The sequence below is a fragment of the Pan paniscus genome, chromosome 21 (genome assembly GCF_029289425.2).
Source record: "Pan paniscus chromosome 21, NHGRI_mPanPan1-v2.0_pri, whole genome shotgun sequence".
Classification (NCBI taxonomy): domain Eukaryota; kingdom Metazoa; phylum Chordata; class Mammalia; order Primates; family Hominidae; genus Pan; species Pan paniscus.
In genome coordinates this window covers 5,747,663-5,763,015 of record NC_073270.2, presented here as the reverse complement: position 1 = coordinate 5,763,015, position 15,353 = coordinate 5,747,663, and the positions used below count along the sequence as shown (strand labels likewise).

General features: G+C 48.3%; 1 protein-coding gene across 10 annotated transcripts in view; it reads left to right on the top strand.

Annotated features, from left to right (window-relative positions):
• RASSF2 (Ras association domain family member 2) overlaps nt 1-15,353 on the top strand; it is a 40,821-nt gene that overhangs the window by 10,124 nt on the left and 15,344 nt on the right. For 6 of the 10 annotated variants that reach the window (XM_034947580.3, XM_055105067.2, XM_008974802.6 and 3 more), the window contains 4 exons: nt 5,996-6,085; nt 6,901-6,991; nt 10,284-10,359; nt 12,387-12,538. In XM_034947580.3, coding sequence (XP_034803471.1) covers nt 6,933-6,991; nt 10,284-10,359; nt 12,387-12,538 — 287 coding nt within the window. In that variant the 5' untranslated portion in view covers nt 5,996-6,085; nt 6,901-6,932. The remainder of the gene's footprint in view (nt 1-5,995; nt 6,086-6,900; nt 6,992-10,283; nt 10,360-12,386; nt 12,539-15,353) is intronic. The other 4 variants (XM_008974799.5, XM_003821337.6, XM_055105066.1 and 1 more) reach the window with 1 other exon arrangement.

Sequence of the window (15,353 nt, the reverse complement as noted above, 5' to 3'; positions counted from 1 at the left end):
TGCGTCAGCTCCATGCCTGCACACATAGACCCTGCGGGACACTCTACACTGTCCCCTTTCTCCTTGGAAATATTAGTAGTAGGGAGAGGGTGCTAAATACCCAACTCAGTTTGCTTTTAGAAAATTCCACCCCTTCCTTTCTTGAAGGGCTGCTTTGAAATACCTATGGTGGTGTCCTCAATCTACACAGCTCTTTCCCTACCAGGTTCCACAGTGGCGCTCAGCCCTGGATGTACACTGGCATGACCTGGGGAGGCTTTGAAAATGCTTCTGCCTGGGCCCCTCCCCTAGAGTCTGATGTAATTGATCTGGGCTGCAATCTGGATGTCAGGATTTGATTTGATTTGATTTTTTAAAGAAGGGGATACACTCCATCTCCCAGACTGGAGTGCAGTGGTACCATCATAGCCCACTGCAACCTCGAACTCCTGTGCTCAAGCGATCCTCCTATCTCAGCCTCCTGAGTAGCTAAGACTACAGGGGTGCACCTCCTGAGTAGCTAGGACTACAGGCATTAACTGTGCCTGGCTAATTTTTTATTTTTTTATTTTTTGTAGAGACGGGGTCTCACAATGTTGCCCAGGTTGATCTTGAACTCCTGGTCCCAAGCCGTCCTTGTGCTGTGCTGCAATTACAGGCGTGAGCCACCATGCCTCACTGACATCAGGATTTTTAAAGCAACCCCTCTCTCTACCCACTCCCTGCCGCTGCTCTGGGAGTCTCATGAGCACCTGGAGTCAGAATCACTGTGACGTCGGGTGTCTCTAAGCCACCTCTTCCCACCGCCCCCCATCCTTGGTTTCAGTCCAGGCTTTGGCAAGTGCCCAGCCCTCCCACTGGTCAGGTGGTGGCTCTGTGGGGTCTGCCACCCTGGGAATTCTCCATGGAAAGCCCTCTCCTCCCCAAGCCTGTCTCAGAGACTGGGGCTGCCTGGATCCTATAGAACAACTGTTGCTCTCCCTCCCTCACCCCCACTGGGAGCTGAGGTGGGGGTGGGTGGGGCCTGGCCCCTGCTCTACAACCAGGAAGACAATTCAGGAAACAAAAAACAAAAGTGACCACCAAAGGGAGCTCTTCCCCTCTCTCACCCTGGACTTTCCTGCCAGGGCTGCCCCTCCCTTGGAGGACTTCCCAATTCATAAATAAGACGAGAGGGGCTGGGTCTCCAGGCTGGAACTGAAACCACGTAGGGCGAGCCAGGGTCCTGGGGATGCTCTGAGACCAAGGAAAGGTGGCACGTTCTCCGGGCTCCCTGACCGTGGAGCGTTTGGAGGAAGCAAGACCTAAGAGCAGAGGGGATTCTGCTGTCTTTGGTGGGAGCTCCAGACGCCTTTCCCTCCTCCTAGAGCGTCTTGAGAACTTGGTGTGTGCTCTCCTCTCAGGAAGCTGAGGCTGTGAATTTTGGGCTTGGCCAGCCCTGCATTTGTTCTTGGAGAGGCCTCCTGTGGGAGGCTGGAAACACCTGCAAGTGGCATCTGTGGGAAGGAAGGGAAAGGACCCTTCATGCAACTGCTGCAGGGCTTCAGCTGGTCCAGAGCTTGGGTGACGCTGACCCCGTTCCTGCAGCCTAGGCTCCAGCGCCAGGCTGGTCCTGAGTGGGCAGCTGTTTCCTCCCAACTTGAGAGTGGGTGGGGGACAGTGACAGACCCAGTAGTTGCTTCAATCTCAGATATGGAGCAGGTGTAATGGATGCTGCTGTACCACCCAGGTCCCCTTAATCTATTGCATGCTGTGAGTGTTGACAGTGCTGGGTCTTAGCGGCACACGTTTCCTGAGAATTGCTCTTGCAGGGAAATGCCTACGGGCTGGCCCTCTGCCAATGACTGACATGCAGCGGTCCAGAAGCGCCACCTGCCCACCTCCACGTAGGACAACTCTGGGGGCCCTTCACACCACAGAGCTCCCCAGGGGATCAGCTGTGGCTGGGCTCCAGCTGAACCCCCCTCATTCCTAGCTCCTCCCACTGCCCCCGTCCTGCCTCCCCCACTCCCTTACAGGTTTCTCCTGAAAACACCTGCACAATAAATCACATGCTTTCTCTCAGGCTCTGCTTCTAGGAATCCCCTGGCCTAAGGTAGCAGGTTAGTGTCCCTGGACAGACTGCTGATCCCATCCCCTTCCTGGAAGCAGTAATCATGATAACCCGGGTGCAGGAGAGGCACAGGCTGGGAGCTGGGGGCTGGGGGCCAGAGAGGAAGCTCCAGGCCCAGGAGGGGAGAGAAACACCAGCAGGTGACTTCTGTGTGGGGTACGTGCTGTGCTGAAGGGCAGGCCGAAGTGGGAGTGCCTGTCCCTGCATTGTCCAGGGGGCATTTATAGGGGGAGGTAAGTTTTGATGATGGTCGAGGCTAGAACATGTGAATCTGGGTCTGAGGGGGAGCATGGGCACACTCACAGAGCATAAAAAGTAGGCTCAGAAAGTTCTCTGTGGCTGGGATGTCATCATATTAAACGGCCAGAGGACCTTCCCTCTGTAAAGACGTCCTCCTGGGTCTTAGGGAAGGTCTTACCCCCAAGTTGTCTTTCAGGCAGTCAGGGAGTCATGAATGGATCTCCAAGTAACCAGCTGAATTCCACTGACAAGCAGAATGCATTGCCCAGGCATTTAATGGAGCTGAGGAGAATTTGGAACATTCTGCCAAAGCATGAAGCCAGTGCCAGAGGGAAAACTTGACTGGTTGGTGGTCCCAACAGGGTTGCAGCATGACAGGAACCTGGGAGACTCATGTCTCAACTAGGCAAGCCCAGCTGTATTCACATCTCCAGCTATTTTGGCAGACATGCTTTGTGGTTAGTAGACATTCAATATATGCTTTATTTTCTAAAGTGTTTTTTCTAAAAAGAAGTACTGATTTAGAATTCTAGAGGGAGTAACTATGTTCATAGAGGAAGTTCAGTAGATTTAAATATGTTTTAGACTTCCAAAGAGCAGCTCCATATTAAAAATGATTTTTGAGAGATAGCTCACACCTGTAATCACAGCATTGTGGAAGCCAAAACAGGAGGATTGCTTGAGGCCAGGAGTTTGAAACCAGCCTGGGCAACATAGTGAGACTCCATCTTTACAAAAAATAAAAAATTAGCCAGGTATGGTGGCGTGTACCTGTGGTCCCAGCTACTCAGAAGGCTGAGGTGAGAGAATCACTTGAGCCCAAGAGGTCAAGGCTGCAGTGACCTGTCATCGTGCCACTCCATTCCAGCCTGGGTGACAGAACGAGACCCTGTCTCAAAAAAAAAAAAAAAAAAAAAAGATTTGTGTAAAATTTGCCCTTTCTTTCTTGTCCCCTTTCTGCCCCTCTTCTCCTTTCTCTGTGTGGTAGACTATGAGGTGTTTTAGTTCTGTGCCTAGATGCTGGCTGATGTGGGAAGCCCCTCTTTCCTCCTTGCCTCAGTTTCCCTCCTACGAGACATAACAACCATTAGTCTGTATTCCCAAGGCCCCGTGGGAAGTCATGATCGTAAATGGTTCTTAAAGGCATTTTGGAGCCCAGGAGAGCACCATAAATTCTGGATAATAACAGGGGAGGCAGAAGCATTGCAACCAGCCAGCTGAACGAATCCCTGTCTCCAAGGCCACAGATACTGGCAGGCACCCCTGGAGGAAGTGTCCAGTTGAATCCAATTGAATCCACATTCCTGTTCCACAAACCGTCTTCCTCTGACCTTCCTTGTGTGAGGAACAATGCTCTGTTTAAGGAATATCAGAATTAACTGTGAATTTCTGGCCCTCTGTTAGTGCTGCTGCTGTTTGCCTTAAGGTGGATGTGAATGTAGCTTAGTATCTTTAGCTGGCTGCAGGGAGACAGTGCTTTGTGAGGGTGGTTGGAAAGTTTGTGAAGAAAGGTGCAGATGCCCAGAGTGGGGCAAAAGAGGGATTGGGTCCTAGAATCACCTACCTGTAATTTCAGCTCAACTTTGGGTTAGGCTATGCAAATATTTTCTTAACACTTTTTTCCCAAGAAATGTCAAAGTAAGAAAAAAGGTGGGGAGAAGTCAGGCCATAGACAAAGATGGGGCAACATGACCCCATAGGTCGGAGTTATAGCTATGGCCTTGGTGAGATCACCCAACAGGTAGAGAGAGAGTGGCTGAGCCCTAGAAAATTCCCACAGTCGGGGCCATCAGACTATCTGATGTGTATCAATCTGGTAAGTAAAAAGTAGGGTCATGAGGGAAGTCGAACACCTTTTCATGAATTTATTAATTACTTGTATTGAGTTTTCCATGAACTATTGTGCGTGTCCTTTGCCCATTTTATGAATGAGCATAGAACCTTTTTCTTACTGATTTATTAAAGCCCTTTATGTATTAAGGACATTAGCCCTTTACCATATGTTTTGTAAATATTTTTCCCCAGTTTTCAATTTGCCTTTTTGACTTTGTATAGTTTCCTTTTTTTTTTTTCTGAACAGAAGTTTAAAATTTTCACAGGTTGGTATCAATTTCTTCAGCATTTTATTTTTCAATGTTTAAATTTTTGGTTCAGTTATTTCTTTTGGTGGAAGGAGTAAGCTAGCGATTTCACTTCCCTGTCTTCCCCCTTCCAAACGCCAGCGAATTCTCTAGTGATATTTTAAAAAATTAAGCTACCTTTCCCCTGCTATTTAGAACTGCTGCTTACATTCCATGTTCCCAGATATATTTGGGTCTATTTCTATATGTTTATTGTTTCATTGCTCTGGCTATTTTTTTCTGTAGAACCAAATAGTTTTAAGAATCAAATTCTCTAACTGGTATTCTCAGTAGATTTAAGAAGACATGGTATTAAAAAGAATTGTCTTAAGAGCAGGACAGATGCAGAACTAAATTACCAAATGATAGGTTATGTTGGAGGCAAAGAACGAAAGAGAGAGGCCTGGAGAAAATTCAACTGGTGAGTTAGAAGATTAGCTGGAGAATTCTGAGAAAAATAAGGAAATGGAGGGTAGCTGCCGGGGTGGATGGATGCATAGTGCTAGAGAGAGAAGAGATTGCAGAAGAACCAAGAATGGACCGGCTGCAGTGGCTCACTGTAATCCCAGCACTTTGGGAGGCCAAGGTGAGAGAATCACTTGAGGCCAGGAGTAAAAGACCAGCTTGGTTAACATAACAAGACCCTGTCTCTATAAAAGAAAAATTAAGAAAAAAATTAGCTGGGTGTGGCAGCCCGTGCCTTTAATCCCTTCGGGAGGCTGAGGCGGGAGGATCGCTTGAGGCCAGGAGTTTGAGGCTGCAGTGAGCTATGATGGCTCCACTGTACCCCAGCCTGAGTGACAGAACCAGACACCGTCTCAAAAAAAGAACCAAGAATGGAAGGAAGAGGGGAAATAATCAAAGAAAGATAGAATAACATTTCCTCTGGCTGAAGAAAGACTCCAGTGTTGGAGAGTGAGAAGGGCTGCCGACAGCAGGCACCGTTCACCTGATTTCCACTCCAACCAGGCTGCGCGATCAGCTCTGGCTGAGTCCCCCATGACCTTTGTGTGGTTTAACAGAGGCTGCTCTGGGTTCCCCTTCCTTGGGCTCTGACCACCAGCTCCTGGCTCTGCTGGCCTTGGCCTCCTTCTCAAGGCCCCTTGTTTCCTGGGCTTCCTTGGTACCATGTCTCCTGTTTTTCCTCTTTCTCCAGGGACTCCTTCCTCTGCCCATGCTGACCAACTGGGTTAATGGGAACCCTGCTCTAGGCCCTGCCCCCTTCACCCCTTCTGTTCTTTCCCGGTGACCTCATCCTCTCCCCTCACCTCACGTGCCAGGAATCGCTCTCCGGGGCCCCAGGCCTGCTGTACTTCTGGTTATCTGCACTGAAAGTTTCCATGGGCCTGCCTGAAACTCAGTCCTGGTCCTCACTTCAGCGACTGTGAAGGTGGCACCTCTGCCTACGTTGCGGTCCTCGCCAGCAGCCTGTGCATCACCAGGACTCTGCCTGTCACCCCACGTTTCATCCGGCAGCACACCCTTTCCCCAAAGGGTGTGCTTTCCGCATCATGACTTTCCTCTTCTTCTTCGAACTCTCTAGAGTCTGTCTCTCCAACTCGGGCTCCGGCCTCTCAACTGGTCCCCTGGATGCTCTTCTCCCGGATTATTTCTCCACAAAGCAAGGCATTGGGTGGGTGACCTTTCCAAAATGTACATCAGATCACATCCCTGCCCTCGGAATTCCCCTTGTTTTCCTCTTGCTGCCGAGAAAAATGACTATGGTCTTGGTAGTTTAAAACAACAGAAATTTAATACTTATATTCTGGAGTCCAGAAGTCTTGAAGTCAGTTTCTCTGGGTTGAGAAATCCTGACATATATATATATATACCTATCTGAATAAATATTTATACATGTAAATGTGTGTATGTATATGCACATTTTATACTTACATAGATTTTAAACAAAATTAGACCCATAGTTTTGTTACCTGTGTTTTTGTAATGTATTGTTATAATTAAATTGTCTTTCACATTGTAATATTTTAGTGGTGTCTGTAGACACATACTGTGATTTCTCGCACTCGGCTGTATTTGGGCATTTTCAGGTGGTTTACCCATCCTCAGTAGACCTCAGTAGAATCGGGCTGTCCCTGAGATAACTCTCTATTCTGTGTTGTGACGGTCTCTTCAGAGAGGAGGACTCATCAGTCGTCCTTGGAACCAATGTGGGTGTCAGTGTGCTCTGTGGCTGGGGCATTTGTGCTTGGATTGTCCAAGGGTTGTCGTCTTTCCTTTGGATGTTTGTTCTCAGAGGCTGTGGCAAGCCGAGGCAGCAGCCAGCAGTGTTGCCTCTCACAGCCTTGGGTCAGTGTTAGCTGTGGATCTGGGTGGGGAGGAATGGAGAGCCATGGCGTCCAATTTTGTGCCGCCTCCCCACCCCAAGTTCTGCTGAGTTCCCAAGCACACAACTTGACTTTAACCTCTGTCTTCTCCTTCCAAATGTAGGCCTCTCCTTCCGATGAAAAGAGAAAGGAAGAATGGACTACAGCCACCAAACGTCCCTAGTCCCATGTGGACAAGATAAATACATTTCCAAGTAAGACGTTTTGCTAGAGTGTTTTGTCCTCAGTGACCAGTCCCGTGCTGGGATGTTGTGGGTGGACGGCAGCCGCTGGCAGAGGGCCCCCTACTGTATATCAGACTGGTGGGGCTCCTGCATGGGGGAAGGAGCCAAGCAGCTGAACTTGGACTTGTAAGAGCATCAGGGCTGCTGCTATAGATAAAAACATGTCCCGAGAGCCTGGCCTGGAGGTGAAGTAAAGGGGAAGTCAAGATGCAGAAATTTGGGGGCTCAAAAGATGTGGTATCCTGGAAGACTTCCAGGAGGAGGAGTTGGCTGGTGGCTGTTCGCTATCTTCTGAATATTTGTGTCTCCCCCAAATTCCTATGTGGAAACTTCACCCCAAGGTGCTGGTATAAGCAGTGGGGCCTCTGGGATGTGATTAGATCTAAGTACCCTTATAAAAGGCCAAGGGAGATTGTTTTTCCTCCGTGGTGTGAGGACGCAGTGAGAAGGCACTGTCTGTGAGGATAGGGCTGTCACCAGACACTGACTCTACCCTGACCTTGGACTTCCTGGCCACCAGAGCTGTGAGAAATGAATTTCTGTTCTTTAGAAGCCACCCAGTCTATGGTCCGGCAGCCAGAGTGGACTCAGACACTGCTCCCCGTCCTGTCCGTTGTGTTCCCAGGGAGTCCTGGCTGGGGTAGTGTGTCCCTCGGCTGCTCTGGGTCTGGCTAATGCCCTCTGAATAGAAGGGGACAATTTAATTGCTTTCTGTGCACTAAAGTCTCTTGAGCTCAGGCTTTTTGCTAATGTGACTGGGCTTGAGCCAAAATAGACCCTTGAATTGGAAGTTCCAGCATAAGATTTCTCTATCTCTTTTTTTTTTTTTTTTTAGAAGGAATCTCCCTCTGTCACCTAGGCTGGAGTGCAGTGGCGTGATCTCAGTTCATGGCAACCTCTGCCTCCTGGGTTCAAGTGATTCTCCTGCCTCAACCTCCCAGGTAGCTGGGATTACAGGCATGCGCCACCACACCCAGCTAATTTTTTAATTTTTAGTAGAGGTGGGCTTTCACCATGTTGGCCGGGCTGGTCTTGAACACCTGACCTCAGGTGATCCACCCGCCTTGGCCTCCCAAAGTGCTGGGATTACAGGCGTGAGCCACCGCGCCCAGCTGGGATTTCTCTATCTTAACGAAATATTTAATTTATCTGAGACTAAATTGTTGGAAGTCCTTAGGCACGCTTGACGCATGTTTTGTGACATCTGACCATTCTTATCTCTTTGTGGACAGATTTCCCCAGGGACTTCTACCAACCAGTGATTTTCTATCCCGGTTTCAGATCTGTGTGTTCAAAAGTACCAAACGGCCTTTTGTCTTAGGTGATTTTGAATCACATTTTCCACAAATTTATTTCAGCTTGCATAGAATCACGCTGCTTTATCTAGGTTTAACTTGTCAGGATTTTCTTGGCATTTCCAGTGGGTTTTGACTCCTGGCGTGGTCCAAAATCTCTCCACTGAATGGCTGGGTTCAGAGAGGCTGAACTCTGCCACCTCTTACTTGAGACTAGACAAAAGCGCACAGTGGCCCCCTCCACCTCTCTCCCCTCTCATCCCACCTGGAGTGCAAAACATGCACTTTCAGATGAAACTTGACTTGTGCATTCTCAGGGTTGATGAGGGATTTCCCTGATCACAAAGGGGGTGAAATCTCCTCTCTGGCCACGTGCAGTAGAGCTGTACTCCCAGTGCAGCCACTTGGAAAACTTGATGGCTAAGGAGGTCCAGTACTGGGCTTCAGAGGGGGAGTTTCTAAGGGTTTTTATTTTTTAATTTTTAGAACTGAAAAAGTATTGCCAGGGCCCAGAAGCCACCTCATGCCCACTTCTTGTCACTACTCCCCAAGGTGAACCACTATCCTGAATTCTAACACTCCATTTTGAACTTTATGTCAATGGAGTATGATCTGTGCTTTTTTGTGAAAGAAGCTAGACACAAGAAAAGCACATATCCTATAATTCCCATGAGTCACACACATGCGTGTAGTTGTGTAGTTCATTCACATTCTCTTCGCTGATAGTTTTCCGTTGTGTGGCTATTGCTTCCTTTATTCACCCATTCTGATGCTGATGGGAGTTTGCAAGTTTTTTTTTTGTTTGTTTGTTTGTTTTTTTGAGATGGAGTCTCAATCTGTTGCCCAGGCTGGAGTGCAGTGGCGCGATCTCGGCTCACTGCAACCTCCACCTCCTGGGTTCACGCCATTCTCCTGCCTTAGCCTCCCAAGTAGCTGGGATTACAGGTGCACGCCACCATGCCTGGCTAAATTTTTTTTTTTGTATATTCAGTAGAGATGGGGTTTCACCACGTTGGCCAGACTGGTCTCAAATTCCTGACTTCAGGCAATCTGCCCATCTCAGCCTCCCAAAGTGCTGGGATTACAGGCGTGAGCCACCGCTCCCAGCCACAAGTTTTTAAACACGTGATAAGGTCATGTCTATGAAGCATGAGTTAGTGTGGCTCAAACCTGTCTCATTTCACTTCTGAACAGCCTGGAAGCTTCTGAGTCTTTTATTATTTTCTGAGACCGAGTTTCACTCTGTCACCCAGGCTGGAGTGCAGTGGCATGATCTCAGCTCACTGCAACCTCTGCCTCTGAGGTTTGGGTGATTCTCCTGCCTCAGCCTCCTGAGTAGCTGGGAATACAGGTGTGCACCACCACGCCTGGCTAATTTTTTGTATTTTTGTTAGAGACAGGGTTTCACCATGTTGGCCAGGCTGGTCTCAAACTCCTGACCTCAAGTGATCTGCTGGTCTTGGCCTCCCAAAGTACTGGGATTACAGGCGTGAGCCACTGCACCCAGCCAGTTTCTGAGTCTTGTGAAGGCCTATCATTATCGTCCTTTCCTCACTCACAGCGTGCTTGAGGGAGAAGAGGCCACAGCCATGCAGGAGAATCACTGTCTGTGGGCTCTGAAGTGCTCGCCTCAGTGAATCCATGGCTTATTAACACCTGCTCATTCAGCTTGAGTTTGGGAGTATTGTCGGTAGACGAGGCCTGCCTCGGTGTCCTGGAGTTGCTCCTTACATTCAGCATTGTTCTGGGGTGGTGCTCACTCTTGACTTTGATCCTGGGGGAAGATGGTTATGGGGTGGTGGCAGCAGAACTCTGTGTGCGTGTGCATGTGTGTGTATGTACATGTGGACAGTTACCCCAAAGTGGGGTGACTGAAGGCCAGGTGAGAGGTGAGAGAAAGGGGGAACAACTGCATTATAAGTGGCTTCAGCTGATAATGTTATACCTCTTCTATTTTTCCCCCTAAGAAATGAACTTCTCTTGCATCTGAAGACCTACAACTTATACTATGAAGGCCAGAATTTACAGCTCCGGCACCGGGAGGTAAGGAGTCCCCAGGGAAGGCCCTGATTGGCTAGTCCAGGGCTTGTCACCATGTGTCCTGGGTCTGAAGGTCCCTGAGGTCCCAAGAGAACCCTGCCTCTCCTGCTTCTCATTTAGGATGCTAGTGAGAGTCCTTGGGGTTCTTTGGAAGAAGACTCCAGGCCCAGTTTTGTTCCAAAAAGGATGAATGTTTCAGAGATGTGTTCCAGAGACATTCCTGTAGAAATGTGGCAGGGCTAGCCCAGTCTCATGGGGGAGATTCTCCAGAGGGAGCGTTCATGAAATGACCTTTCCAGGTGGCTCCCAAGCAGACGTTCTCTTCGTTGGGCAATTCGGGAACCCCACCCAGTCCTCTGTGTTTAAACACTTGGGCCCAAGTTGTATCACTGCAGTGACCTGGGCAAAGCACATAAGTTCTGGATGTTAGCACTTGGCCCGTCCCCACACTTGGTCATCCTAGGTTGCTTTTGTTACTCATCTGATTCCCATCCCGAAACTGAGCTTACTCATCCTGTATCCATTTCTCTAAAGCCTGTTATCAGATAGATGATGAGTTATAAAGGAGTCTGGTAGGGTACTTTATACTCAAGCGCCTGTGACTGATAAAAAGGTCCCTATGTGTAATGCCCTTTGAAACACATTTTCAGGTTATCAAGCTGTGGCGATTTAACCATAGAAACAGATAACAGATGGTGGAATTTCAGCTGCTAGGGCAGGTTGCTTGGGGACAGTATGTGGGATGTAGTGGCCTATTCTGTGTCCCTCAAACCACTCCACTTAGACAAAATCCTGTTTGGGGTTAAATTTTGACCTACAATTGTGTAAAGGAATGATGCCCACCTTGAGCAGGGGAAGGCCGTGTAAATTGCCTATGTTTACATAAAGCCTTCCTCTCCCAGACTCCTAAAATTGTTTCATTTCTCTCCTTCCCTCTTTTATTCCTTCCTCCCTCTTTGAGGATGATTTTGGGGCCCAAGTTAGTTAGTTAGTTGCTCAATGGGCTGATGTCATTTTCACCTATGGGGCTTGTCCTGAAGATGTGTCCCATGACCCAGATCTAACACTTGAATAGCCCATAAAACATGGCTTCAAAAAGGTTTTTCTGAGACTAGAGGGAGGAGAACTGATTCTTTTAGGAACTGCCCTTCAAGCTTTTACTCATCAGCAGCTGGGCCATGCAAGATTTTCGTTCTTAAATAGCTTTCCCGGGTTATGTCCTATAGAATAAATGATTAAAAGTGCTTCATGATTAAAGGATTTCATAGTCATAAGCGAGTCCCAATTCTTTGGGATAGAACAACATATAAATGCCTCTAGAATGGTTTTACATTTAACGTCTAATTAGTCAGCAACCTTTGAGTATAAATTGGGGACGCCTGCAAGATTTATTCACCTGTTGGAGAGTTGTCATTTAGCCCGTTAGTTTATTACAGAACCTGGGACATTCTGCTGTTTGGAAATCTGATTAGCGCAGCCTCTCCCAGCTCATGATCACTTGACACCCTTTTAAAGACAGCAGTTCATCTGCTAGAGGAGCTGGTATTCTGTAGAATAAACTTCGGCAAATGTTGCTTTAAATTTCCTTCAACCACCAGGTTGGATTGCTAAACAGATGTTGTAGCTAAAGAGACATCATTTTCCATAGCAGGGGATGGGACGTAGCTAACTCCAGTTCTTGCTTCTGTTAGCAAGGCTAATCTCACTTATTTTAAGAAATGTATTCCGCTTTCTTTAAAAGTCATTAGGATAAAAAGAAAAACAATGCTTTTTATAATTTACACCTATGTATTTGAATTTCACAGCAACTTTTGTGCTGACCTGTGAGGTCAGCTTCAGGATCTGGAGTAGTTTACGTCAGAAAGTATCTCAGAGCTGGGGTGTGAACTGGGCAGCTGCCCCTATCCTGTGAATACAATCTGGGGGCCCCCAGCCAGGACATGTGAAGAATGTGTCATTTGTCCCTCAGCATGGTCTTGGCTTCTGTGGGGGCTTTTCTAGGCTCACCACTCTGATTGCTTTGTGGGCAGGAAGAAGACGAGTTCATTGTGGAGGGGCTCCTGAACATCTCCTGGGGCCTGCGCCGGCCCATTCGCCTGCAGATGCAGGATGACAACGAACGCATTCGACCCCCTCCATCCTCCTCCTCCTGGCACTCTGGCTGTAACCTGGGGGCTCAGGGGTGAGTGAGGAGAGATGGGGCAGGGAGATGACTGGGATGCTTGGGGGTTCTATGTGTTCTCAAGCACATAAATGCTGCCTTCTTCCAGCCAGCCCTGACCCTGGCTCCTCCTCCTACTACCTCTACTGCCCACCTGCCTTGGCCTTGGAATGAGGAACAAGGGGCAGATGTGGTTGTGATTGGGCCCCCTTCCTGTCACCGCAATCACTGATGAGGTCACAGGAGGGGAGCTGCTGAGTCATACGAGGGAAGCTGCTGAGTCAGAGTCCTCCCTTAGGGAGAACTCAGGAGTCTCTGAGTGGAGCTGCTAGTGGCTAGTGAGGCCCAGCCTGTATATTTCTAACAGGGCGCCCCATGCCCCAGCACCCTCCCCACTGGGACCACTCCTCATAGAATAGCCCCACTCCAAAGCATTTATGACTTGAACCTTCTGACCAAAGCTCTCTGAATCTTGGGGGAACCTAGAAGAGGAAAAGGAATGTCAGGCTCTGTCAGAGTCAGCCAAGCGAGATCAGCCAGGGGTCTGCTCCCTGCAGACCATACGGGGAGCCAGGGTGTGGTGAGATGGTGGTAGTCTAAGTTCCCACCAGAAGGGCTGGGAAGCCCTAGTCCATCCCTCCTTATCCTCCATGGCTGAATAAGCCGCCAAATGCCTCTAGCAAGGCATGCCCTCTTTATTGTCTTTCTGGGACTTGAGTTTTAGGATCAAGTGACTAGCCTGGCTCCATCCTGAAACCTGCTGATGCTGACTGCCTTCGGCCCCAGCCTGGGTGGAGTGTGCTCGCCTCTCAGCCAAAACCACAGTGACCTTTTTTTTCTGGTTTAAATGAAAACCAAGCCCTCTCTGTTGGCCACATTGAACATTTTGCTAAACTCCACAGCCAAATCTATGTTTCTCTACAATTGAGAGAAACCTACTATGTGGCCAGCCCTGGGGCTGGTCTGGTTTCTTTCCAAGGGGATTTAAGGAGGAAAATTGTTGCCCACCCCATAGGCGCTAGGATGTCTGGTTAACGTTCTTTGGTTTCATCTAACTTTGCAGGTTTCATGCTCTGCTTTTCAGCACTATCATCATATTTTTGTTTTGTTTTGTTTGAGACAAGGTCTCACTCTGTTTCCCAGGCTGGAGTGTGGTGGCTTAATCACAGCTTACTGCAGCCTCAACCTCCTAGGCTCAAGTGATCCTCCCAGCTCAGATTCCCCAGCAGCTGGGACTATAGGTGCACACCGCCCCACCCCGACCTTTTGTTTTCTGTTGCCCAGGCTGGAGTGCAGTGATGTGATCTCGGCTCACTGCAACCTCTGCCTCTTGGGTTCAAGCGATTCGTGCCTCAGCCTCCTGAGTAGCTGGGATTACAGGTGCCCACCACCAAACCCAGCCATTTTTGTATTTTTTGGTAGAGAGGGGGTTTCATCATGTTGGCCAGGCTGGTCTTGAACTCGTGACCCCAAGTTATCCACCCTCCTTGACCTCCCAAAGTTCCGGGACCATAGGTGTGAGCCACCATACTGACCCTACCTGGATACTTTTCGTATTTTTTGTAGAAATGGGGTCTCACTATGTTGCACAGGTTGGTCTCAAACTCCTGGCCTCAGGCAATCCTCCCACCTTGACCTCCCAACGTGCTGGGATTACAGGTGTGAGCCACCATGCCCAGCTGTACTTGTTACACTGTACTGTATTTGTTGTTATACTATACTGTATTATTGCTGTGTTTGATTTCCAATGGCCAAGCCCATTTCACAGCCTGACTCTGACCCCCAGACTATTCTATTCCCTAAGTGAGATGATTTTTAAGATTTCGTTTGACCCTGCGGCCTTTGGTTTGGGCTGCTAAAGGGTCCTTCAGTCTGCCTGCTTCTTCTCCCTTCTCTGTGGCATCAAGCTGGTCTTGGTTGACTCTGCAAAATACTTTGGTAGAATTTTCAGGAATGGTAAATGATGTCATTTAGATGTCAGCTATAATACAGTGAATGCCTAGACTACTGTCTTAAGAAGGATCCTGAGGCTGTGCGTGGTGGATCATGCCTATAATCCCAGCACTTCGGGAGGCTGAGGCGGGTGATCACTTGAGCTCAGGAATTCAAGACCAGCCTGGGCAACATGGTGAAACTCTGTCTCTACAAAAAAATAAAATAAGAAAAAATAAGGATGCTGAGACTGGTTCCTGCTTCAGCGAGAATGAGGGCTTTAAATCAGGGAGTGGGAGTCGCTGCTCTGGGTGCCAAGTGTTCACATTCCCCAGAAGCTCTGACCAGGTCCATTCTGTGGTTCAGAAGTATACGAGTTAAATTATAATAGGAAGTTCTTTCAGATTTTCCATTTTAATTGTCCCTCCTTAAAACGATCGTCCCCAGAACATGAGGTTTATCTCTACTGGGTCCCAGGGAACCCATGCTCTTCTCACCATGGGTTGTTCCTAATTGGTCAAATATGATTCTCCTTTCTAGCCAAATCCTCTGTTGATTTTGGATGTTTTTCTGAGCTGCTCCCTTTGTCCTTTTTGGCTTTGAGAAGTTATTTGCCAGTTATGGTGGCAAACCAGGGTCTCAGCTTGGACTGCCTACTTGTAACCCTTTCTTCAGCTTGGATGAGGACTCCATCCTTGCAACGCTGAGAACACTGTCAGTGTCCCTTCCAAAGCTGCCCCTGCCCTTGTTGTGGCCAACCTATTACTTTCCATTCCTTTTGAATGCCAGAAGCAATTATGAGTTATTTCTTCAACAGCAATGAGTCTAAACTGGAATCTTACCCTGCAAAACAAATGGCCATTATTAGAGTTTTCCAAGTAAGCCATAGAATCCATACATGCTT